This window comes from Alligator mississippiensis, chromosome 5 (assembly GCF_030867095.1).
Source record: "Alligator mississippiensis isolate rAllMis1 chromosome 5, rAllMis1, whole genome shotgun sequence".
Taxonomy (NCBI): Eukaryota; Metazoa; Chordata; order Crocodylia; family Alligatoridae; genus Alligator; species Alligator mississippiensis.
In genome coordinates this window covers 81,073,777-81,100,635 of record NC_081828.1, presented here as the reverse complement: position 1 = coordinate 81,100,635, position 26,859 = coordinate 81,073,777, and the positions used below count along the sequence as shown (strand labels likewise).

Genomic DNA, 26,859 nt, shown 5'->3' with positions numbered 1-26,859 from the left:
TACAAAAGAAGTTAATTTATATTGTAACTTCATGAAGACTGCTTGAATGACTTGAACGGTAGTTCCATTCACTGAGTTCCCAAAGTGGATATACAGTTCTCCTCTGTTACAAAAGCAGCATCATATATGGCCTCCCCTGGAATCTGGGGCATGGCTAGTGGTGGGCAGTGTCTGTTACCAAATCCAGGCCCCAGTGGGAATGGCCCTCACTGGAAGGGGAGCAAGCAAGAGTTGTGCTAACGCAGCTCCAATCACCCCATGGCCACTTGTGCCACAGCAAGCAGCTGCTTGGACCAGGGCAGCCTGCCCTACTACCATCACTGCTGCCATAGTTGTTGCCACTGGCCCCACAGTTCCGGCCCGATGGCATGCACCTACACCAGGGCATGGGGAGAGCTTGATACCCCTGTGCTACAGCTACAAGTAGATTTGACAGGGAAGACTAAACAAAGGAAAGACGTGAAGGAAAGTGCTGCAAGCTACTACAACCTTGGGTGTTCTAGTATTTCTAGTATTTGCAGGAATCAGCTAAACTAGAGGTACCATAGGCAATAATTTCTTCTAAAATTCTCTAGTGTTGACAAAAAAATAAATCACAAATGGTCTTTAAATACTGAGTGAACTTAGAATCAATCTGTAAGTTTCCAGGACTTACTCTTTTTGCTCCCTTACCCATTCATCCTCAAACAGTATGTACTTACACAAATCTTAATGATTATAGATAGGGCTCTGAGAAAATTGCGGATTTCCTGTAAAAAGCTTGTGGCACATGCACAGGAAAAGTATCATTTTTCATGGAATATTCACGGAACTAACACTGATCTTGGCAAATGGGTCCTGGTAGTTCCGTGAATATTCTGTGAAAATTATCCTTTACCCGTGCATGTGTGGCAGGCAAGAACACAGTCAGAGGCAGCGGAAGGCCAGGGCTAAAGGAGCTTAGCCCCTTCAAATGCGGAGCAGTGCAGAGGGCCACAGGGCAGCTTGGGTGTGGACTCCAAGCAGCTGCAGCAGCGGGGAAAGGGGTGTGCACGGACAGACACGAAGCCTGCATGCAGCCAGGATTGCAACCAAGCCCCCCGCACCCCCATGCTCTCCCAGGGGAGGTTTATAGATTTCATGGACATTAGGGCTGGAAGAGACCTCATGAGATCATCAGATCCAGACCCCTGACTCCAGGAAGATAAGCATGCAAGCATTTCTTAAAGGTAGTTATTGTAGAGTATTCAACAACTCCAGTGTACTTCACAGTAACTTACTCATATTCCTATGTTCGCAAGCTTCACTTGAGCAGACCCACCTCTATGTAGAAAGCAGCATGGAGATTCAGTTGAGTTCAACCTTGACCCCTCTCCTGGAGAAGGGTGTCAAGATGTTTCAGTCTTACTCAAAATAATCTAGTAACAAGCTATATTGACTTCATTTCACCAAAACAAACAAAAAACAAAACAAAAACATAAGCAGCCAACAAAAAAACCCTACATACAGCTATTCAGCAGTCTAATTATTCTGTTGGCATGTACAGGATTTCTTGTGGATACATAATTATTAGGGGTGGATCAGTAAAGATCTTTTGGGCAGATACCAATGGCCAATTATTAACACGCCGTATCAGCTGATACCAATCTGACTGCCAATATGCAGCCCAGCAGCTTGGAGAGCAGCGCCTGACTCGCAAGTCTGTTGTGGGGTGGGAAGGGGCATGAAGGACTTGGGTCCAAGTAAATACAGCATTGCTTTGCATCACAGAACATTAGGCTTGGAAGGGAGCTCAGAAGGTCATCATCTCAAGGCAGGACCATCCCCAACCAGATCATTCCAGACAGGGCTTTGTTGAGCTGGGCCTTAAAAACCTCCAAGGATAGAAATCCCACCACCTCTCTAGGTACCTCTTTCCAGTGCTTCACCACCCTCCTAGTGAGAAAGTGTTTCCTTACTATCCAACCTAAACCTCTGTTGCTGGAACTTGAGACCATTGCTCCTTGTTTTGTCATCTTCCACTACTGAGAACAGTCTAGCTCCATCTTCTTTAGAACCACCCTTCAGGTAGTTAAAGGCTGCTATCAAATCCTCCCTCAGTCTTTTCTGCAGACTAAATAAGCCCAGTTCCCTCAGCCTCTTCTCAGAAGTCAAGTGTCCCAGCCCCCACTAACTGTTTTCACTGCCCTCTGCTGGACTCTCTCCAACTTGCCCACAACCTTTCTGTAGTGGGGGGCCCAAAACTGGACCCAGTACTCCAGATGTGGCCTCACCAATGCAGAATAGGTGGAATAATTATTTCCATTGAAATGCTGGCAACACTCCTAATAAGGCAGCCCAGTGTGATGTTAGCCTTCTTGGCAACAAGAACATACTGTTGGCTCATATTCAGCTTACTGTCCACTGTAACCCACAGGTCCTTTCCTGCAGAGCTGCTGCTTAGCTAGTTGGTCCCCAGCACATAGCAGTGCATGGGACTGTTCTGCCCCAAGTGCTGGACTTTGCATTTGTCCTTACTGAACCTCATGAGATTTCTTTTGGTCCAATCCTGCAAGTTGTCTAGGTCACTCTGAACCCACTCTTCAGTGCACCTACTACACCCCCCACCAGCCTGGTGTCATCCACAGACTTGCTTAGGGTGCAATCCCATCCCATTTTCCAGATCATTAATGAAGATACTGAACAAAACCAGCCCCAGGATCAACCCCTGGGGCACTCATAAATTCATAGCTGTTAGGGGCTGGAAGGGATCTTACTAAATCATCAGGTCCAGCTCCCCTGCACTTAGGCAGGAAAGACTGCTGGGATCAGATGACCCCAGCAAGATGGGCATCAAGGAGCTTTTTGAAGATTGCCAGGGTGGATGACTGTACCACCACTGTGGGGAGTCTGTTCCAAGCCCTTGGTACTTGATTTTGTAAAGAAGTTTTTCCTTATGTCTAGCTTGAAGCAAATCCTCAATCAGTCTGTGCCCATTATTTCTTGTCCTCCCCTGAGGGGCCTTGGTGAACAGATGGTCCCCCAGACCCTGATGTACACCCTTGATGTACAAACATGATCTGGAATCAAACAGAATCCAGTGCTTACAGGCTGCCAACAAGTCCCCTCCGAGTCTTCTCTTCTCCAGGCTGAACAGTTCCATGTCTTTCAGCCTCTCCTCAAATGACCTGGTTTCCAGGCCTCTAAATCATGTGCATAGCCCTCCTTTGGACTCTCTCAAGCTTCTCCACATCCTTCCTGAAGTGCAGCACCCAGAACTGGACAAAGTGGATACCACTGGGTACCATCTGCCAATCAGACCTTGAGCCATTGATCACTACCCATTGAGCCTGACAATCTAGCCAACTTTCTATCTACCTTACAGTCCATTCATCCAACCCATACTTCCTCAGTGTGCTTGCATGAGTGCTGTGAAAGATCATATCAAAAGCCCTGCTAAAGTCAAGGTATATCATGTCCACGGCTTTCTCCCCATCCACAGAGCCAGTCATCTCATCATAGAAGGCAATAAGGTCAGTCAGGCATGACTTGCCCTTGGTGAATCCATGCCAACTGTTCCTGATTGCTTTCTTCTCCTCCAAGTGCTTCAAAATGGACTCCTTGAGGACCAGCTCCATGATTTTTGTTGGGACTGAGGTGAGGCTGACTAGTCTGTAGTTCCTCATCAGCCTCACCTCAGTCCCTGTGTGGAACACTAGCTCAAGGTCTCAAATGAATTCCTACTGAGGAAGTGGATCACACCGAACACCTACAACCACTATTAGCAACCTTGTTAGGATTATGTCAGTAGCAGCTAATGACTAGATAAGCACAGTCTGCGACCCTCATTCCATAGGAAGGATCCCCCTTTAAGTCAGAATTGAGAAACCAATGTGCTGGAAATGCTGCACTACAGCTTTTCACATCTTGTCTGTTTTGTAAATAAGAGATTTTTTTGAGAATTGTTAATGTAGTACCTTTTACAAGGAGTAAGGTCACTAAGTGCTATGTAAAATTCAGAATACTTTAGATTATGACAGTTTTAAATACAAGTCAAATTTCAAATGTAAATTTTAACTCTTTATTTAACTAAAAACATAGATGCATATACTCTATAAAGGAATTAGAAGCAGTTAATCTTTCAGTAATATTTAGTAAAGCCTTCAGACAAAATATTGAAGAACTCTAAACATGTAACAGAGGAAACCATCCGTGTACAAGCATGCTCTCAAAGTAATAAGCAACCATGATCTAATTTAACCTTTTTAGAAATATTTTTACTATATACCTTAAAATCAGAAGAAAAAGCTGTTTTCTAATCAAATGCATTCTCTCCAATTATGCAAGCTTAGTCATTCTAAATAAGACCATTGCCTTTCCTTTTTCATGTCCTTGCAACAAGGTATTTAGAAGAATTCACAGATTTATTGGAATCTGACAGGGCTGCGCCATAAGTGCTTCTGCTGTGGCCCAATACGACCACTAGCAATCTACAGAACCATCTAAATCTTCACCCTCAAAAAATTAAATTTGAAAACTTCAGTCTAATTACAGATGACACAGCCCAAGTTACTTCTGTGCAAGTCTACAGCAGAGTGACCTCTCCTTTCCTCTACATACTCCATTGCAAAGTTTAACTCGATTTCACTTGGCTTTTGGGAGGAAAAAAAAAAATGCTTAATCAATTAAACTAAGTACTTTAAAAACAAATGTAACATTCTGAATTCATTACCTGACCCAGAGCCTGAAGTAGTCATATCGTAAATTAAGTCTTTTAAAGTAGTTCCTTCTGATATAAAGGGACGATCCAATGAGGGATCTTCTTCACTTGGTACACGATGGTGAATGACTGTACGATTATGGCAGATATACAGAATTAACATTAATGAAATGCAAACAAAGCATACTGGTCCAGCAATGACAGCAGCCAATTCCACAGGTCCTAGACTAGACGCAGGTTTTGCTGGAGTAGGGCCTAAACATGGGGGTTTAAAAAAAAAAAAAAAAAAAAAAAAAGTGTTACTGTTTAGTAACAGCAAGTTAGATCCAAGATAAAGAAAGAAAGAATCACCAATACACATACAGATCGTCCCTTCTAGGCAGCACAGTATGACAAAGTGGTAAGTAAAGCTTATAGGAGCAGGTCATGTCAGACCAACCTGATTGCCTTTTATGATCAGGTCACAAAAGCATTGGATGCAGGTGTCGCCGTGGATGTAGTCTTTCTGGCCTTCAGCAAGGCCTTTGACACTGTCTCCCACCCCATCCTCATTAAAAAATTAGGCGACTGTGGCATCGATGCCTACACGGTCAGATGGATTGCTAATTGGCTGAAGGGTCGTACTCAGAGGGTGGTGGTGGATGGGTCATATTCGACCTGGGGGGAAGTGGGCAGTGGAGTCCCCCAGGGCTCGGTCCTTGGGCCCGCCCGCACTGTTCAATTTCTTTTATCAGCGATTTGGACGACGGGGTGAAAAGCAACCTGTTCAAATTTGCTGATGATACCAAAATTTGGGGTGAGGTGGGCACGCTAAGAGGGAGGGAAAGACTGCAGCAAGACCTGGATAGGTTGCAAGGGTGGGCTAACAAAAACAGGATCCGTTTCAATACTGACAAGTGCAGGGTACTGCACTTGGGCAGTAGTAACCAGCAGCACACTTATAAAATGGGAAACTCCCTTCTTGAGAGCACAGAGGCAGAAAGGGATCTTGGAGTCATCACTGACTCCAAGATGAACATGGGCCGACAACGCGAGGTCACAGTCGGCAGGGCTAACTGGACCCTATCGTGCATCCACAGGTGCATCTCAAGTAGGGCCAAGGAGGTGATCCTCCCCCTCTACACAACACTGGTCAGGCCGCAGCTGGAGAACTGTGTCCAGTTCTGGGCACCCCACTTCAAGAGGGATGTGGACAACACTGAGAGGGTCCAGAGGAGGGCCACCCGCATGATCCGGGGACAGCAGGGCAGACCCTACAATGAGAGGCTACGGGACCTGAACCTCTTCAGCCTTCACAAGAGAAGGCTGAGGGGGGACCTGGTGACCGTCTATAAACTCACTGGGGGGGGGGACCAGAAGGGTTTGGGGGAGACCTTGTTTCCCCTAGTGCCCCCCAGGATAACAAGGAATAACGGCCACAAGTTGTTGGAGAGTAGGTTTAGATTAGACATCCGTAGGAACTACTTCAGTTAGGGCGGCTAGGATCTGGAACCAGCTTCCAAGGGAAGTGGTGCTGGCTCCTACCCTGGGGGTCTTTAAGAAGCGGCTCGATGCCTACCTGGCTGGGGTCACTTGAGCCCAGTTTCCCTCCTGCCCAGGCAGGGGGTCAGACTTGAAGATCTACAAGGTCCCTTCTGACCCTACTTCTATGATTCTATGAAAGCTAACTACACTCTATCATGCATTAGCAGGTGCATCACAAATAGGTCTAAGGAAGTGATACTTCCCCTCTGTGCGGCATTGGTAAGGCTGCAGCTGGAGTACTGCATCCAGTTTTGGGCACACTTCAAGAAGGATGTGGATAACCTTGAGTGGGTCCAGAGGAGGGCTACTCGTATGGTTAGGGGCCTGCAGGTAAGGCTCTACGAGGAGAGATTGAGAGACCTGGATCTCTCCAGCCTCCGCAAGTGAAGGCCGAAAGGTGATCTTGTAGCCATCTACAAATTCATGGGGGGGAGGAGGGGCAGCAAGGAATAGGAGATACTTCATTTATCAGGGCTTCCCTTAGGGTAACTAGAAACAATGGCCACAAACTGATAGAGAGCTGATTTAGATTGGACATCAGAAAGAACTTATTCACAGTAAGGGTTACCAGAATCTGGAATGGGCTTCCAAGGTAGGTGGTGCTCTCCCCTATCCTGGGGGTCTTTAAGAGAAGGTTAGACAAGCACCTGGTCGGGGTCATCTAACCCCAGGGCTCTTTCCTGCCCAGGGTAGGGGGTCAGATTTGATGATCTACTGAGGTCCCTTCCAACCCTAAAAATCTATAAAGGGTTTATTTTAATGCTAGTGGAAGTATATTTTATTTCATACTGGTTTTTGTGTTCTTTTGGCATATTTATTTTAGCAAGATATTTTTTTGAGTCCAGACTGTTGCAGGTCTGCAAAAGTCAACAGTATATCATGCAGACAAAAACATTTTTATTCGGTTAGAAAAATATATACATATAGTTAATGCAAGCAACTTGGCATTATGATGCAAAGGATTTTTTAAATTTTAATAGCACTTAATAGTATTTTTATTTCTTGATCTAAAACTTCAGAATGATATTCATTAAGTCTAATATATGTCTTTAACCTTCATTCTTATACCAAACTTTGTTTATTTTGTTGCACACTTAAAAAACCAAAAAACAAAAAGCGAACATTTTACCTGGTGTTGGAATTGGAAGATCTAGTTTATTGCAGAGGTCTTTATCACAGCAATGAGGATTAGTAATAACTCCATCTCTTGAGGAGGGAGCACAAACAAATGGCCTGTCTCGGGGAATCAGGTCAGTTTCTGCTATGCACATGCTATTGTGTATGACTTTGTCTACAGTCCGTGTCACTGAGGTAAAGCAGAGCCCATCTGTCACACACGTAAAGTTGTCTTTTGTACAGAGATGACAATAACACTGTAATGCTGTATTTAAAAAAAAAAAAAAAAAAGTTTTAGCGTTAGTTATGTGAAGTTCTGCTAGATCATTTTGTAATACTAACAAAGTGGAGGCTTTATGCAATTTTCTAAACTTTCGGTACCTATTTACATATTTTTGGAACATAATAGAATGCTTCTTCAACGAACTAAAAAAAATAAAGATAAGGGAGGGGGAAGAAAGTCAGACTTATAAAGGGGACACTGACTCTATTTACATAAAGTCAAATAGAGAAGATAAATCTCTCCGAAAACAAACAGTCAGACAATAAGCGTTCATTTAAGATTTGAAAGTTAAAAAAAGAAAGATTAAAAAAAAATACAATTTACTGTGATGTGTAATATTACATAATGTATCCTCCAAAGCATTTAGGATCCATTCCTGCTTCTGATGAAGCCACTATGAATACTGCCATAAACTTCAACAGATACAAAAGCAGATCTTCAGTGTGTGACAGAAGCATCTCATCTTGCTGGCCACCCATCAGGTATGAAAGCACCATCATAACTCCTGATAGTTTGAAGAACTTTTGCTACTGGCTGGCAGTAAAAAGGCCTTTTTAAAATTAGGAGTTATATCGGAACAAACCACACGCACACAATTCCTTTTGATTTCAATAGACCTTGGTTTGATGCCTTATTGTGAAGGTACACTAGAAGACTGCCTGGGATGGCCCTATTCCAGTTAGCTGTATTAAAAAGGCAGCTGCATCACAAATGGGGGGAAGGGGCAGTGCAGTGGCAGGAATTTAACAAATCATAGTCCAAATGAGCTAGATTAGGCATCCTCTGACTTTAGCTCCTTGAGAAAGGATCTCACTACTTCTGTTTTTTCTCTGTAGTCCCATTCACATGTGAACTGGTTTCCCTCTGTTTTTGGACCCCCCTTTTTTTGGCAGCAATGTCAGCACACTAACTCCATACATTTGTGGAAAGAATAAAAAGTTATATAGGCTTTGGAGAACACTTGCTTCCTTATTGTGTTTCCTGGCAAAATCCTAAAAGGCCTTAGAATAATGACTTTAAAGTGTAAGAAACCCACTAAATCAGAGCTCAAAGTCCAAGACAATCTCTATAAATACACAGCAAAAGACAACAACAAAAGCAGTTTTCTTTAAACTTTTGGTTTGGTTTTGTAGCGTATCACAATGATACCACATTCATTGTTAAACATCAATTAACACAGATAAATAATGCATAGAAAATTCAATATAACTAATGAATTTGTCCAAGATGAAAACTTGGAACATTCATGAACACTGAGTGGGGTTCTCGAGGGTCTGCTCTGGGTTTGGTATGGTTTACTATCTTCCTTAATGACTCAGAGGATGGGACTGAGTACACACTGAGCAAATTTGCTGATGACACCAAGCTGGGTAGAGTTGCAGACACTCTGGGACTGGATTAAGATTCAAAATGACCTTGATAAACTGGAAAAATGGTCTGAAATTAAATCAAATGAAATTCAACATGGACAAGGGCCAAGTCCTGCAACCAGGACAGAAGTCACATACACAAATACATGATGGGGAACAACTGACTAAAGTGCAGCACTGCAGAAAAGGAGTTGGGGCTTATCATGGACCCATAAACTGAAAGAGCCAACAGTGTACTCCTGCTGCAAAAAAAGCCCATGGCATAATGGGTTGGTTGTATTATCCAAAAAGTCACCTGCAAGTGATTCTTCTACTCTATTCAGCATTGGTGAGGCTTCACCTGCAATACTGCATCCAGTTTTGGGCACCCCACTTCAAGAAAAATGGACTACTTAGACAGAGACCAGTAGAGAACAACAGCAATGATTACAAGTCGAAGAAACTACTTATGAGAAAAGTTTGAAAGAACAAGGATTATTTAGCCTGGAGAAAAAGAGAATGAGGAAGGATTTGAGACCAGACTTCAAATACCTGAATGGTAGTTACAAAGAGGATGGCAATAGACCAGTGGTGCTCAAGTGCTGGCCCACAGAGCCATGTCATCCAGCCTGTGGGGGCTCCCTATGGTCTTGGAAATTTGGGAGCATAAGTGGTAGAAATGTTAACTGCTGCAGCTCTAGGAACAATGCTGCTACTGCCCCCTGCTGGCCAGTTTCTGGACCTGCGAGGAGCCCCTGCAGTCCAACTGACAAAGCCTCATGCATCAGATTAGGCCAATATATGGTCGCTCGGTGCCTGAATCTGGCATGTGGTGTCACGCTGGCATGGTAGATCACACCCATAGACTGACCCCATGCTGATCTGGCCTTTGGATGGACCCCATACACGATTCGGCCAACGGACCAGCTTCCTGACACTCATCTGGTCCGTAGGACTATTCTCTGTGGCTGCAGGATACAGGACAAGAAGAAGTCTTATACTGCAGCAAGGGAAATTTAAGTTGCATATTACAAAGAATGTTCCAAGTATGAGGGTGGTCAAACACTGAAACAGAGTACCTAGAGAGGCTGTGAAATTTCCATCTTTGGTAGTTTTTAAAGCACATTAGGCAAGAATTTGACTAGGCTGGTTTAGAGATGATACTGCCTTGAGCGGGGGAGAGGACTGGGTGACCTCCTGAGATCCCTTCCAACCACAGTTTTCTCAAGTTTGGATAACTCATAAGTAGGGTCATATTGGTCAGTGCACCTAAAACCCATCTTGACTCTTACCTATTTGTACACAAAATGCTTGGTCTAATTCATCACCTATTCAAGTGTAACTAGTAATTTCCAAATGTAGTTGCAGTAGTAGGCAACCCTTGATCCTTCTGGATCATTGCATAAGCATGAGGTCACCAGGACCTTCAATCAGTATACCTAGGTAGGAGTATGGAGGAGCAGAGGCTGTCTAGATCTTCCATCCCCACTTTAGACCACTGAAACAGAATCCAATGGCCAGACTGAGCCTGGACATTGATGCCTTGATGGCTGTAGTTATATGTGTCCAGGAATTTAACCCATGTCCCTGCATGGCAGACAAGGATTCTACCACTAAACCACAACAGTGGGTTTCCATACGTATGTGCTCACTAAATCAGTGAACTGTGTTCCTGGCAATTAGCTAGCTTAAAAATTACCCGGCCCACACTTCCTAATACTCTATCAAAGTTAAGTACAGTAAAACCGGCACTTTATTAGCTGGAAAACTCTATTAACCAGCATCCAAGCGATGCAACAAAAGTGAAACCAGAAGTACCCACTTCTGGGGGACTTCCCATTTCGCCGCTGCAAGCTACATTTTTCTTTGCCACTTTTTCAGCCCATAGCCCAGGACAAAGCAGCCTGCGCAGGAAAAAGCAGCCTGTGCGGGGCTACCCTCCCTGTCCCCCAGCACACTGACACTGGGGAGTGCACCAGACATTGCACATTTGATTAACCAGAATATTTGATTAACCTGCATCCCCCATTCCCGGGGGATGGCGGGTAACAGAGCTTTTACTGTAATTTTTACGTAGCGGGCACTGAATTTTTCTAGTAGGAAAAAGTACAATTTATTTATATAGTCCCATGGCTTGTACAGCTGGCCACACCACTATTATTTGCACTTGGAATTTTTATACATATTCTTCTCAATTATAAATGTCAAATATCTTTCTTTACTGTCTTCCAACATAGAATACAAAGAACCTTTCATTTAAAGTTGAAAATAGCTAGTTACTGATAATTAATTCTCATGGATAATTAGTCATCACTCCCAATCCCCTTGGAATGATGAATATACCAAATTTTACTATGTTAAGAAACCAATGAAAGGATTCAAAAAATCAGTTTAGCATAAAGGTACAACTGGAAACAACAGAAGAGAAAAAAATTATAGTTGTGGAGTGGTAGGGGTGGACAGAAGTTGTTTTTTTTTTAACACTTTCCCATATTGTAGGGTATTAAACTAGTCTTCACAAGGAGTAGATTAATCTCAGTCACTCATACACAATACAGATAGACCAGGACATTCACCAAAAGATGCACCAATGAAGGAACAATCTCCAATTTATATTGCCATGTATTGCAAGTATTTGAGATCCTCATTAATCCATATATTTTCTAAGGTGCCTACAAATTTACGTCCAGAGCCTAGCAAGAAAAATGTATTTTCCTCTACCCATGACAAGCTCTGAAGATGTTATTTCCTCTCTCCACACAACTAAACTGTTTCAGAGACCTCTCTTGCATGCCTTACTGCCTCAGCGTCATGGCATCACTGCAGCGGGTTCAGGGCTTTGCTTAGCTCAGAAGTCTCAAAACTCAATTGACTTATTTTCTGGGCACACTTGACCCACAGGAAATCTCTTAAACATGACTCAGTCCTCAATAACACAACTTAAAATTAGGGGTGTGCTGACAGAGATTTTTGAAGCCATTACCGATTTCCGATTTTTAAGGGGGCATATAAGCCGATACCAATCCGCTTTCCGATAAAGCGTGGACAGCTGCCTCTAGCTGGTAAGTCCACTGTGGTGGAAGGGGAGGGGGGGCAGATCAACACCCCCCACCCCACCCCCCGCCCTGGTAAAGGAGGGGACAGGGGCAGGCCCTGCCCAGCTGGGGCAGGGCAGGGCGCAGGTGCAGCTCATTGTGGGGGGCCAGCTCATGCAACTTACAACCCGGGAGGGTGGCGGGGGACATGTGCCCTCTGGATCTGCATGGGGCAGGGCAGGCTGGAGCTGGGCTCTTCTCACCGGGGGCTGGTTTCAGAGCAGGGACTACAGAAGGGGCAGCAGCCACCCCAAATTTCACCGAAGCTCCCTCCCAGCCACCCCTGCCACACACCTGGTACAGCCCCGGCTCAACCCCCACCTCTACCCATGCAGGGTGTGGGACAGAGACGCAGCTTGTTAGTGCAGGAGGCAGCTCCCTCCCAGCACTGCCACCGCTGCGCACCCGGCACAGCCCCGGCTCTTCTCAGCGTGTGGGAGGTGGGGGTTGAGCCAGGAAGAGCCGGGGCTGTGCCAGGCACGTGGTGGCAGCAGTGCTGGGAGGGTGATATGGCAAAATTTGGGGTGGCTGCAGCCCACTCCATAGCCCCTGCCCTGAGCACTGCCCCTGGTGAGAAGAGCCCGGCTCCAGCCCACAGCTGCAGCCCACCTGCTTGTCCCACATAGATCTAGGGGGCACCCCCCCGTGCCCTCCTGTGCTGCACGCAGTGGCAGGAACTGCGCCCCCCCAATGAGCCATGAGTCCATCCCGCACCCCACCCCACCTGGGCAGTGCCTGCCCCCTCCTTCCCTTACTGTGAGGGGAGGGGGGGGGGGAGTGTTGATCTGCCCACTCCACGCCCCTTCCCTCCTTCCTCCCTTTCCACCACAATGGACTTACCAGCTGGAGGCAGCTCTTCAAGCTGCCGGGCTCTGCTCCTCGCTGCCCAAGTGCTGCGCTGCAGCTGCACGCATGCACTGGCATTTATCAGCAAAATTATTGGCCCCATTGGGCCAATTTCCAATACAGCCAATTTTCTTTATATCAGTACCAATCTGATATTGGACCAATGTACTGGTGCAGCTCTACTTAAAATAGCCTACACAAGACACTCACATGGTCTTGAGTCTTCTCCAGCTTCTGAGAAGGTTCCTCTGTCTCTCTGCTTGCAGTTTTCCCTCTCAGGTTGTCTCTAACTCAGTGCTGGTGTGGCGCTGCTGTTTCAACTCTTGCAGCCCCCAGGTCTTCTCCCAGACCCTGTGTCGCTCACTAATTCTCTCCCCATCTCTCTTTTGTTTTCTATCCTTGGGGGTCTCTTAGCTTCATGTGGCCAGCCAATTATCTGGATTAGCCAGGCCAGTTCTCCTAGGCAGCCTGTAATCATTTCTAACTGTCTGCAGCTGGGCTGTAGCCCATGTAGCCTGGGGCAAGCCTCAGGAAAGCCTCTGCCAACCAGTCTGCTACAATCACCCTCTCTGAACAAGTGTTGATTTCTACAAAGCCTAATCTACCTATCCTGCCTCCACACCTTGCTTCCTTCTACTACTACAACATTTACATCACACACTTTAAACTTCACAAAACACTTTACATTGTAATCTCAGCATTGTAATCTCTGAGACCTCCCTCACATTGCACCCCAACTTTTATTCTCCTTCACATAAGGACATAATGCTTAGTTATGCTTAAGTGACCTGTTCCCACCAACATGCCTTCATCCCCTTTCTGAAATAGTCTCCCTTTCACAACAGTTATAAACCTACAGATCAGCAGGACAAACTCTCCAGAACCCATACCACCACTTCCTAATTAACTTGTTTCCTTACATCGTTGTTACCAGCAATCCCTTGCAGATGAGGATGATCAAAAAAGCTGAAAGCAGCAATATTGATGTTATACTGCAAGCATTCTCAGGTGACAACAGCTGTTTTACGTTCAGTTCTGTCACTGTTCGAGTTGTCTAGTAGGGTTTATACATTCCAGGATGTAAACGACATTTTTGTCTTTCAACTCCAATTTGAGTGATCTTCCTGGAAGCAACTATCCAGTCAGGCAAGATAAAGTGGGACAGCCTGTTTTTGGGGCACCTTTTCTAGACGCCTCCCCATGCCGGGTGAGCAGAGATCCTAAAAAGGACTGGTCAGTCTCGACCTCCTGGTCCTTACCAAGAATAAAGCGACCAAGTGACCACTGCCTGTATCCATGACCAGGTGATCCTGGCGATCATTTCATCTGTCCCTGTCACCACTCGTCCATCGCTGCAGGGCTTTGTAGAAGTTATGGGTAGCGGTTATTGTAACAGATGTTGAACCAGTGGGAGAAGCCTGTGCATTATGTGTTTTACATGAGAATGCCATTGTGCGACAACTACATGCTTGGAGAAACCTGTGTCCAGTGGCAAAGAGATCCAAGACAACTGGGGTTACTTTTCCACTGCGGACTTCATCCATCTTTGCAGCTGTTGAGAAGGATGCCTTCTGCATCTGCCTGCTCCACTGCTGAGGTCTTTGTGTTGTTGGATTGGACTGCTCTTCACCCAATACCTCACCTTTGATCTTACCACTATGAGTGACCCTACCAGGAGTACAAGACTCCAGATGGCATTGCTCTTAGGGTCACTGGTACATGCAAGCCTCTCTACCCTGTAAAGGTGGCAGTCCATAGGGAAGGTTTCCTTACACTCACAGCCCAATAATGCTTCTGTCATTTTAATCCTTTGAAGTTCACACATAATAATTCCTAAAACACAGAAAGAGATACTGAGGGAATATCTCCACTGAAGTAAATACCGCTGCTGCAGCTTCTCTAGACAAACCCAAGCTAGGTTTAAACAACTAAGTTTTTTCCCCCCAGCTTCTCGGGCAGGTTTTGCACCCCATGACAAGCCCCATGTTATCTCACATACATATATACATACAGTGCTACTTGAAATTAACAGGTTTATAAGTCAGCTCAGCTATGTCTGCAGGAGCTTCAGGCACGTCTTTGACTGAGATGTAGGCATAACTTACTGGTTAAGTTTACTCTTTTGAACAAAATCTGCCAAAAATTGATTGTCCGACTATGGTTAATTCTAGTCCCAGTCTCCATCTGGCTTTCTCAGATATTCAGAAGCTAATCAACATATGTATAAAAATTTTCTCACTTGTAATGTCATTTGTTCATGTTTATTCAATGCAAAGGGAGTTGCTTTGTCACAGGCCAAATTTGTCACTGGACAAATTATGCTGAGGGGAAGCCAGCACGGGTTCGTAGCAGGCAGATAATGCCTGACTAATCTAGTCTCTTTTTATGACCAGGTTATGAAATGCCTGGACACAGGAGTAGGGGTGGATGTCGTATACTTAGACTTCAGGAAGGCCTTCGATATAGTATCCCACCCCATACTGGTAAACACGTTAAGAGGCTGTGACTTGGATGACTACACAGTCTGGTGGGTGGCGAATTGGCTAGAGGGTCGCACCCAGAGAGTCGTGGTGGATGGGTCGGTTTCAACCTGGAAGGGTGTGGGCAGTGGGGTGCCGCAGGGCTCGGTCCTTGGACCGATACTCTTTAATGTCTTCATCAGTGACTTGGACGAGGGAGTGAAGTGTACTCTGTCCAAGTTTGCGGATGACACAAAGCTATGGGGAGATGTGGACACGCCGGAGGGCAGGGAAAGGCTGCAAGCAGATCTGGACAGGTTGGACAAGTGGGCAGAAAACAACAGAATGCAGTTCAACAAGGAGAAATGCGAAAGTGCTGCACCTAGGGAGGAAAAATGTCCAGAACACCTACTGCCTAGGAAATGACCTGCTGGGTGGCACAGAAGTGGAAAAGGATCTTGGAGTCCTAGTGGACTCCAAGATGAACATGAGTCAGCAGTGTGACGAAGCCATCAGAAAAGCTAATGGCACTTTATCATGCATCAGCAGATGCATGACAAATAGATCCAAAGAGGCGATACTTCCCCTCTATCAGGCGCTGGTCAGACTGCAGTTGGAGTACTGCGTGCAATTCTGGGCACCGCACTTCAAGAGGGATGCGGATAACCTGGAGAGGGTCCAGAGAAGGGCCACTCGTATGGTTAAGGGCTTGCAGACCAAGCCCTATGAGGAGAGACTAGAGAACCTGGACCTTTTCAGGCTCCGCAAGAGAAGGTTGAGAGGCGACCTTGTGGCTGCCTATAAGTTCATCACGGGGGCACAGAAGGGAATTGGTGAGGTTTTACTCACCAAGGCGCCCCCAGGGGTTACAAGAAATAATGGCCACAAGCTAGCAGGGAGCAGATTTACACTGGACATTAGGAAGAACTTCTTCACAGTTCAAGTGGCCAAGGTCTGGAATGGGCTCCCAAGGGAGGTGGTGCTCTCCCCTACCCTGGGGGTCTTCAAGAGGAGGTTGGATATGCATCTAGCTGGGGTCATCTAGACCCAGCACTCTTTCCTGCCTATGCAGGGGATCGGACTCGATGATCTACTGAGGTCCCTTCGGACCTTAACATCTATGAATCTATGAAAGGCCAGCACATGGTTAAGTCAGTCCATTTCACTTTACTAACATGAGTTTTTAGAACAAAAGAACATAACTGACATTTCCTGGGTCAAACCACAGATCCACCTTGCCTAGTATCCTGCTTCACCTGTGAAAGAAAGTGGATGCTGAAAGGGAGAGTGAACTGGGTATGACCAGAGTTCTTTCCACGGCTCCTCTCACTTGCAGCCTCCAGCATTTAAGGTCTAGGAAGTTCTGATTCAGAGCCTGTACCACTAACTCCCATGCTCAATAGCTGTTAAATTCTCAGAAAGGGGCATCATCCCATCCCTTTTTGAATCTGGCTAAACTGTCAGATTCCAAAACATCTTGTGGCAGTGAGGTCCAGACCTTAATTACATGCTATGTGAAAAATAACTTTTTGTTAGTTTTAGACTTACTACATACTAGTTTCATCTTGTGACTTCTAGTTCTTGTATTGTGCAAGATAGTAAATTATAAATCCCTATTTCCTTTCTTTTCACAATTTAATGTTTTGTAAACCTTCATCATGCCCCCCATAAGCATCTCTTTCTAAACTTGTATAATTAAAAAAGATGCATGTATATATTTGATCTCTTTTTAGCTGAATGCCATCTTATGGAAGAAGTGACACTTATAGAATCAACGGACTGGAAGGGACCTGTAAGAAGATCACCAAGTCTAGCTTCCTGCTATGGGCAGGAAGTTATGGGGCTCAGATGAGCTCAACAAGGTGCCTGTCCAGCCTCATCTCAAACACCTCCAAGGATGGCAGCTGTACCACCTCTGCTGGGAGTGTGTTCCAGATTCTGGTGGCCCTTACAAAGTACAAGTTTTTTCTTATGTCTAGCCTGAATTTACCCTCTATTAGCTGATGCCCATTGGTCCTCATCCTCCCTTGAGGTGCCTTCCTGAAGAGTTGCTCCCCTAGGTCTTGATGCTCCCCCGACATACTTGTAGGCAGCTATCAAGTCACTTTTCAGCCTTCTCTTACTCGGACTGAATAGGCCCAGTTCCCAGCGTCTCCTCATAGGGCCTACCCTCCATGCCCCTAATCATACAAGTGGCCCTTCTTAGTACCCTATGATTATGATGCCCTATAATTATGATGCATCCTGTGCAGCAGGGAGTACAGAAAACAGTAAGAAAAGGTATATACCACAGCAGAAACAAACCTACTACTATTGTGCAGTAACTGGAGTACTACACAAGGCTGATTATAGATTTTGTTACAGAACTAAATAATTCTCACTCAAGGAAAACACAAGAAAGAATTAGTTCAGAACATTTTTTTATACTGCAGACTGGCAAACTCACTCAAAGAGTGTTGGCGGACTGGGTATAGCAACAATGTAATTTACATGTTTACGTTTAATTTACATATTTATTTATTTATTTTACTTGGGGACCGGGGTTGCAAGAATTGTATCGGGTTGGGGCACCGCAGCCACGGGCACCAGTGGACCCTGAAGGGGGGGGGACTCTACAGGCAGTGGCCCAGGGGGACCCAGCTGGGGCTGTCTGGGAAGAAGGGGCTCTGCTGCCTTCCCTAGGAGCAAACAGTGGAGCTGCCTCCCTGCCCTCTGCTACAGGTATTTCCCCAGTTGCATCCCCTCCACTCCCAGGTATGAGCAGGACTGGGAGGTCCTGCCTAGCCCAGTGCGGGGCCCAGTACCTGTTGCGCGGGCAGTGCCTCGCCAGGTGTGGCCATGGCAGCGGGAGCTGGCCAGGGCGCACAGAGCTGGCTGCCTCCTTCCTGGGGCTGCCCCGCTGCAACCCAGCACGACTAGGTGCCACGACCTAGCAGTCAACCCTTTGCAGCCCGGTACTAGGCCACAGCCCAGTGTTTGGGAACCTCTGAACTAGTTCAACTGTATACTTGGCTTCATTTGTTCAATACATATTAGATACATCTCTTGGATTCTTATCAAGTTACCAAAGCAGTAGCATCATAAGATGTAGGAGCCCTTATACTGAAGCAAGGATAAGCCCTTCAGAAGGCATACCTGACAACAAATTCATAATTATACTGGATACTAAACATCACTGACTAAATTCAAAAGCCGTTTCATGACTCATCATAATTTAATGTCCCTTATAATCTCTCTACACTCCTCAGGTATTGAAGACCCCTTTTCTCTTCTGAACAGTCTTGTTCTTTTATATAACTAAATTATCAAATTATTCAACTGAGGATAGGAACACGTGTTACATTTCTAGTGGGAAAAAATCCAATACCCTGCTAGAAACTGGAAGGATACAGAGGTTAGTGCAGGTACTCTTATAGTGAACATGCAAACTCCAGGAAGATCTTTCTCCTTTGAACCAGGAAGCTCTCTCCAGTGGGAGACTTTCTTTTGCAGCAACACATACCTGTGCATTTCCCTTGCTTGACTCCTTCTAGGGACCAGCAGGAGTCCAGCACAGGAAATACTCCCTGTATCTTCCATAGGCCACGGTCACCCCAGTCTGGGAAGGCATGGGAAACTGGTATTGCTGGACCCTGCCTTGACCCAAGGGGGAGGGCAGCAACAGAACAAAACAGCTCCCTGTGCCTTTCCCAGGAGGGTCAACCCAACCTGGAGAAGACAGGGACTGTGAGGAATGGAGCTGTAGGGAAAACTTCCTTGAGTGTTCCCCAGATTAGGCTGTAACAGGAGGTGCCAGTGTGGAAATGGTCCCTGCACCCTTCCCAGATCAGGGTGACCCCAGTCTGAGGAAACTATGGAGAACAGCGGCTGCTCCCCAACCTTTACCAGCATGGGACAAGCCTGGTTTGGAAATAGGAAAGAGGGGAACTGCAGGCTGGAATGAGAGTATGTTCCTCCTCTTGCTAAGATTTTTATTGCTGCAAACTGCCCAGAAATTTGCAGTGATAGAATTGAATGCCTGCCCATGGCCTGAATGCTCCTTGTTTACGGCTCTCCTCCATTTTAAGTGCCTGTTTTTTCCTGAAGCCTCAAGCAGATCAGGGCACTGCAAGGAATAAAACAACATGGGTCTCCAAGTTCAATGCCCTCTCTATGTAGTCCTTCACTTGTATGAACACTTTCCTTGACGCTCCCCACTTTTCCCCGCAGCCACAAAAGAAATCATACACACATGCAGGGAATATGTTGTAATTATAAGTCCATGGGACTCCTGATGTATAAGTTATGAGTCCCATAACTTATACGGGACTCATACATGGGACTCCTTTTTCAAACTGCACCAGACCTTCAGGGCTAGGGACAAACATTACACATAAACTGGTTTAAGTGATTAGAAACTGGTTTAAACCTGTAACTGAATATATGATCAGTGCACATAAACCAGTTTGAAAATGTCTGAAACTGGTTTGAGATAAACCTGGTTGAACGTAGTATCAGACTTAACTGATTTGGCTCAAACTGGTTTATGCAATATCTGTTCCAGACCCCTTCTTGGTTTAAGTTAAACCAGACAATCCCGGCATGTTCTCTGGGCTGGGCGGGGCTCTCTGCTCCACAGGAGGGCTGGCCCCTCCCCTCTGCTCCCTGGCTGCAGCTCCAGCAGGAACTGCACGCTGCTCACCTCCCTTCCCCTCACCACTCCCTGCTAATCAGGAATTCTCCCCTCCCTCTGCCTTGTGAAGAAGTGTCTGTGTATTAGCTAGCTGACCATGGTCTGGATTGATTCAGCTGGCTACAGCACCTGCTGACTGAATAGGCAGACTCAACAAGCAGCTGGTAATGCCCCTCTCTTGTTTTCTTAATGGGGTGATAAACACTGTTATCAATTCTCTGCTGGGCAAATCTGCTGCCTAGGGTCTGGCCACACCCCTCTCCACCCCCTCCCAGCTCAGTAGAGTGCAAGTGCCCCCGAGCTTCTAGCCTGAGCCACTGCAGGCATGTGCCTGCATTTCTAGGATGTCTGTTTGGTTACAAACCAGTTTAGCCTAGCCAGGTTAGACTAGCCTGCTAAGATTGAATCAATTCAGGCTCAGGCTTTTTGAATCTCTCCCCCTTGCCCAGCTGTTAAGTTCAGTCAGTTTTATAAAGAGTTAAAAAGCTGTTTCCAGTACTATACCTACCCAAGTACCTCTGGCAATTCAAGGTTTTAGGATCCCACTTTTCTTTTCCCAAATGCCATGCTCCTTGCCTTCCACATTATGATGTGGAAGACCCACACTAGCTTGCAATACAGGCCAGAAGCAGTGAAGCTATGTTTATGTTGCATTTGAAAACAGTAACTGTATTGCTTTGTTGTTCACTACCTTGGATGCTAACAAATGGATATAAAAGGTACACAGAAGAGTGTTCTAGGTAGACTATATTCATTTAGCTTTGCAAATTTATTTCATCACTATACAGAACTAAACCATTAGGTAAGAGTTACCAGTGTCTGTTAGTGCGTTATTCACATCAGCATTAGGAGGTAAAGGACCATTTACAACAAAAGGAATCTTTTCTCTTGAAGCATTTTACAAACTCAGAAAAATCTCAGTACTGACATAAGGAAAGTGACATAAATGCAATGATCACAGAATTCACATGCGGCACCAACAAGCAGATGCTCAGCAATCTCCCCACTCTAGCCATGTGAAAAACTCTACTGCTCGCTCTTGGGACCAGGGTTTTAAAAGCCTAAAGCAGTGATTTTCAACCAGTGTGCCACAGCATCCTGGACGTCAGGAGATTCTTTTAAGAATGATGTACAATATAAGAAGTGTCGGGTGTACAACCTAGTGTGCAAACCTGTGAGCACCATTAATACACCAAGTCTGCTTGGCAAAAAATGTGTGGGAGGTCATTTTCAGGAGCTGCTCCTCCGCTCTGGGACTCCTTCCATCTGGAAGCCCAAGTCTACCCATTAGGGGTGTGCAAAATGGGCTGTATTCAATTCGGATTTGGTGAAAGTGATTCGATTCGTTGATTCAGATCACCGTCTCCAATTTGATTCGGCCAAATCTAAATCTGAAGATTCGATGCTGATTCGGAGAATCGGCAATTCAGCCATAGACACAGCTTGAAATATTTTTTCTACATACCTCAAGGTACCAGGCGTGGCTCATGAACGCTGCAATGCTGGGGCAGATGGAGTGTCCCACAGGAGCGCAGGGCCCCCCCCCGTGCACTTGGAGGCGGACCCAGAAGTGGACCGGAAGTATTTCTGGTCCGCTTCTGGGTTCGCCATCGAGCACGTGCGGGCCCCCAGCAACCTCAGCTCAGCAATCAGCCACAGGGGGGTCCGAGGAGCCCCCCCAGGAGGCACCAGTCACTGAGCTGGAGAGGCGCAGGGGGGCCCCCCAACACGGTGCTTCCAGTCCACTTCCTGGTCTGCTGAGCACACTGGGGAGCCCCATGCACTCATGTGGGATGCTCCATCTGCCCCAGAACTGTAGTATTCACAAGCTGCCTGGTACCTTGAGATATGTAGAAAAAACATTTAAAGCTGCGTCTATATCTGAATTGTCAAATCTTTCCAAATCGATTCAGAGGGTCTCCTGATTCAATTCAGATTCAGAGATTTGGCCACCAAATTGGGCCGAAGCTCCACCAAATCAAATCAGGGACTGAAGCTTTACACAGCCCTACTACGCATCTTTCAGAAGCACTGTAAGACCTTCCTATTTAGGCAGGCATTCAGCAAACAAAGCTAGGCTGAGATACTATTTTGGAGGTCTCTGTTTTATGTTGATATTCTAGTACCTTTTTAAGCTGTTCTGTTCTCTTGTTGCTCTCCTGCTTTATAAATTAGGCTGTTCTCTTATTGTAAGCTACCTTGAACCTTTGTTGGGAAGGGCAACATATAAATTTAATGAATGAACAAACACACACCAATGCATGATTTACAAGATACAGCTGAAGATTTAAAATAGAAATCCATCGGATCAGAAACTTGTGGTATTCTTTCCAAGTTCTCTGCAACAGAAGAATTACTCTATTATTTTTCTGTAGTCAAAAATACTCTGTAATAAGTTTTTGAAATGGGGTGCCACTAAAAATCAGAAAAGTTACAGGAGTGCCTTGAGTCTAAGAAGGTTGAGAACCACTGACCTAAAGGAATAGGTGTAGAGCTTCAAGTTGATGACACTAGGCCACACAGACCTGGATTTTTATTTCTGCAGGGAAAAAAAGTTTTGGGAGGAGAAAAGGAAGAACATCAATAGTGAGAGAAGGGAGAAAGGATCCCCCTACAATGGGAGAGAAAGAAGGCAAGCAAGGCTGATACAAAGATTTTTCAAGCAAGAATGTCTGTCAAAGGCAAAAAAGTTATATATATGAAACGGTAGTTGAATAAATAGAGGGGCATGTATTTATATAAATAAGCTTTTCACACAGGTGAAATAAGTGTAATTTATGTCAGCCAACATAATGTGCAAAAGTGTTTAGGTAGAAGAATTCCCCCCTCCTGTCCCAGCCTCTGATACTGTTCATTATATTCATAAATAGTAAAAAATAAAACAATACCATCTGGTAGCAAAGCTTCAGGGCACCTCTATTAAATGAAGCCCATTATGAAACAACATGCTCCTTTCTCAAGGAACAATGTCACAGAAAATGGAGTTTTACCCAAATAATATATAGAACTGAACCCAGACTGAAGTAACTGTAATTACAATTATTGTTTCAAAACAAGGAAGTCTTTCAAATATTCCAACTTACAAGAAGAACATATTGTATTCTTAGTACTGCAGGTGCTGAACTGGATCATCCGATTCATCCCTACACTACTTTCAGGACAACATTCATACCCACGAAGACCAAAACACACCCCAGATCATTTTAAATCTGATATTTTATGTAGAACAATTCCATTTCCACTTGTGATCCAATTAAGCAGAAGATAAACTTTAAAACTAAGACCTTTGTTACAGCTTTTGATTTTTTCATTAAAACCATGTGTTAAACAGTTTTGATGCTTTAAACCTGTATCTTCATGGAAGACGAGTTTCCCTCTGATCTACCAGGAAGATACTTGTATAATCACCAGGGATCCAGGTTTTTCATTTCCCACAGAAAAAAGGGAGAAAACTGTGGATTTTACTTTTTACCAGAGGCAAACAAAGATTTCTCATTTTACAGGAGAAACCTGAAGATTTTGCTGTGTTGCAAAGAGCTCCCTGCAGGCTGGCAAGTTTTCAGCCTGCAAGGGACTGGGGGGAGCGGGAGGAGGGTGGCCAGGCAGGGTATCCATGTGCATACATATACGTATGGCCATGAGGCAGCCTGGAGAACAGCTCCCACAGGTAAGTGGGGGGGAGGAAGCATTGATGGTCCCAAATGGAAGAAGGGAGGGAGTTAAGCAAGGCAGGGGCTGCTGCCCAGCTAGGCAGCACCTGGGGCTTGGGGCCTGGAGCTGTAATGCACGGCCACAGAGCCCTGGCAGGGAGCGGAATAGGGCCGCGGGCAGCTCACCCAGCAGGCAGCTTCCTGCTGCTGTATGCACTCCCGGGGGGTAGGGGGACCCATGCCCACCAGATCTGTCTGGGGGGGGGGGGTGGTCCCTGCTCCTCACTGCAGTGTGCCGTCCTGGAGAGCAGGAGGGACCTGTGCCCCCTAGAACTATGTGGAGGGTGGGGGCTGCATGCTGCCTGCTGCGGGTTTCCGCACCTATGACCTCTCCTGGGGCTTCTGCAACCTGGTGCTGCAAAGAACAGCAAGCCTGCACAGGAAAGCTGCTTGTGGTTACGAGCTCTGCACTGCCCTGGCAACGCGGTCCCCTGTACACGTGGATGCAGCGGGGGTGGCGGCGTGGGGTTGCGCACAGAGGATGCATTGCCAGGGCAGTACAGCACTCGCAGTGGCAAGCAGCTTTCCTGAGTGGCCTTGCTGTTCTTTGCAGTGCCAGGTCGCATGTGCCAGGCTGCAGATGTCCCAGGGGAGGGGAGCAGGATGGGTGCCCATAGCATGCAGCCCTGGCCCCATGGGTCCCCCCCTGCCTCTCCAGAGTGCACACTGTGGCAGGGATCTGCCCCCCCTGCACAAATCTGAAGCAAGCAGGCAGCAGGTGTGCACCAGGCTCCGCTCCACTGCAACAACTACTACCTGCTGCAAGGGGCAGAGGGCTGTGGACCCGAGTCCCTGGCTCCATAGCTCTGGCAGCTGGGGGCCCGCCTCCAGCAGAGCTGGGGGAGCAGGAGCTGGGGGTGGGGGGCACCAGCAGGGCCAGGGAGGATGGGGATGGGCTTTCTTTTTAATAATGGATGGGGGGGGTGAGGGGGTTATTGGAGAATTTATGATTTTTTTGTCAGGGAAAACCAGGATCCCTGATTATCACAAAGGGCATCCAATGACAGACACTGAATGTTAAGACAAAATTATTATTTTGTTTTACATAAATGTAGGACAACCTGTGCCAGGGCTGTCCAACTTCTAGGTCCCCGGGGGCCAGACCAGGTATATTATGCAGAAGTTCCCGCCCCCTTCAACTACTGAGCCACGTGGGTGCAACCTGCTTCCCACGTCAACATGCACATCCCCCTCCTCTTCCTTCTGCACCACTCAAGTGCAATCCCCAACTCTTCCCTCCCTCCCCTGAACCCTGAGCTGACCCTCAGCTCCCCACACTGCCATACCCCTAGGATGAAGGCAGGAGGCAGCAGCCAGAAGGGGGAGAGAGCAGGGAAGAGCCAGAGCAACCTGGCAAACAGGGAGCCCAAGGGTGGGAGCCTGAGGACTATGTATCTACTCTTCAGAGGCTGCATGTGGCCCTTGGGCTGTCATACAAGCAGACTGGCAATTCAGTTAACAGTTCAGCGTAGCGTAGGATTTTTATAAGGGCTGGTACCAGGTTGAATCTGCTTATGATAAGGTATCAGTCCTAACTTATCATAAGCAGATTCAACCTGGTACCAGCACTTTTCAGAAAAATATCTGTAAAAATGCTTTCAAGGAGCACTATATCTTTTCAAATGTGCAGCACACAAAGATGTTATGGAAGCCAGTCCCACTATAACCCATTCCTCCCAGTCCCACTATACCTCATCACACCCCAGCTCTTACAAAATCTGCCTGGTTCAGCAAAAGAAATGTTAGACATGATTTTCCTAAGCATTACCCCACCAGCGTAAGATTTTCTCCATACCACGCAAGTCAGAAGGATACTGTGCTCCGAAGGTTAAGCTACTCAAAACCTGTAGCAAGCCTGAGACAGTGAGCAGCAACCAGGTATTTCACTCCACTCTTACTTCATTGTTTGTCATCCCCGCCCCCCCCTTTAAAAAAATACCTGCTTCATCTCGTCAAAACAACTTTAGTTATGAGAACAAGACAGCTTCAGACAGGATCTAGTTATGTCATTTATTGCTGCACAAGCTTCAGCGTAAAGTGAGACTCTGGCTCAGTGAGGAAACCGTAAGGTTTACCAGATGAAAACACAGACTGCGAGGGAGGCCTCCGGCTCGCACAAAGCGCTCGAGACACACATACACAAAAAACCAAAAGAAGGAAGTCATGAAGTTTCCCCAGGTTAAAGAGAGAGCAAGAACAAGAGCTAGAGCTACGAAGTTACTTTCTACCCCCAGGGGAACTCCAGGGCAGAGAGACGAGCGGCGCGCGGGGCCCGGAACGAGTGCCCGGGCTCGGCGGGCTGCATTTGGCTCCGCTCCGCGGACAGCCCCGCACTCGGAGCACAACGGCCGCGGCTGCGCGCCCCCACCCCGGCCGGCCCTTGGCCCCTGCCACAGCTCCTGCCTGCCCCGGCCCGGCCCGATCCCGCACGGAGGCGCCGGCGCTGCGGTTGCGGACACTAGCGGAGCCCCACCGGCCCCGCCCCCGCAGGACCCGCCCCCCGGCCCGGCCCGGCCCAGCCCGCACCGGCCCGGCCAACAATGGGACGAGGCCGCGGGCTCTGGCCAGCATAGACCTCCCCCGCGGCCAGCGCCCGGCCCGGCCCCCGCGCCATGTTGGTGAAAGGAGCCGCCGGACCCAAGGCGCCGCCCCCCCGCTCCAGCCCTGGCCGCAGCACTCACCCGCTGCCCCCGGGAGCAGCAGCAGGGCGGCCGCCAGCCACAGGCGGGCCCGGGGCCACCCGGGAGCCGCTCGCGCCATCGTCCCGCAACAGCCCAGCCGGGGCCCACCCCGCGCGACCGGCCGCCGCCTGGAGGCCCCCGCGCGCCCGCCTAACTGAGACACACAGCCTCGCGCCGCCGGGCCCGGCCCCCCCCGGGCAACTGAAGCGGAGGCCGCTCCTGATTGGCGGCCACCGCCCCCGGCCCCGCCCCCAACGGCAGCTGCAGACATTCCGAGCAACAACAAGGGGCGCGAGCCTACAACCGGCCCGGCGCGCGGCCAGCGGGGCGGGGCCCGAACCTGAGTGGCAGGCGAGGCCCCGCCCTCGGGAGGCCGCCAGGGCCCGGCGGGCGGGGGCGGGGCGGGGCGGGGCTCCTGCCTGTCTGGGGGCGCCCGGCGGGGAGAG

General features: G+C 47.3%; 1 protein-coding gene across 1 annotated transcript in view; it reads right to left on the bottom strand.

Moving 5' to 3' along the window:
• TGFBR1 (transforming growth factor beta receptor 1) overlaps positions 1-26,588 on the bottom strand; it is a 79,468-nt gene extending 52,880 nt beyond the window's left edge. The window contains exons 1-3 of the mRNA XM_014602556.3: positions 26,414-26,588; positions 7,332-7,583; positions 4,691-4,933 (exon numbers count right to left, since the gene is read on the bottom strand). Coding sequence (XP_014458042.1) covers positions 4,691-4,933; positions 7,332-7,583; positions 26,414-26,492 — 574 coding nt within the window. The 5' untranslated portion in view covers positions 26,493-26,588. The remainder of the gene's footprint in view (positions 1-4,690; positions 4,934-7,331; positions 7,584-26,413) is intronic.
• Positions 26,589-26,859: the final 271 nt, after the last annotated feature.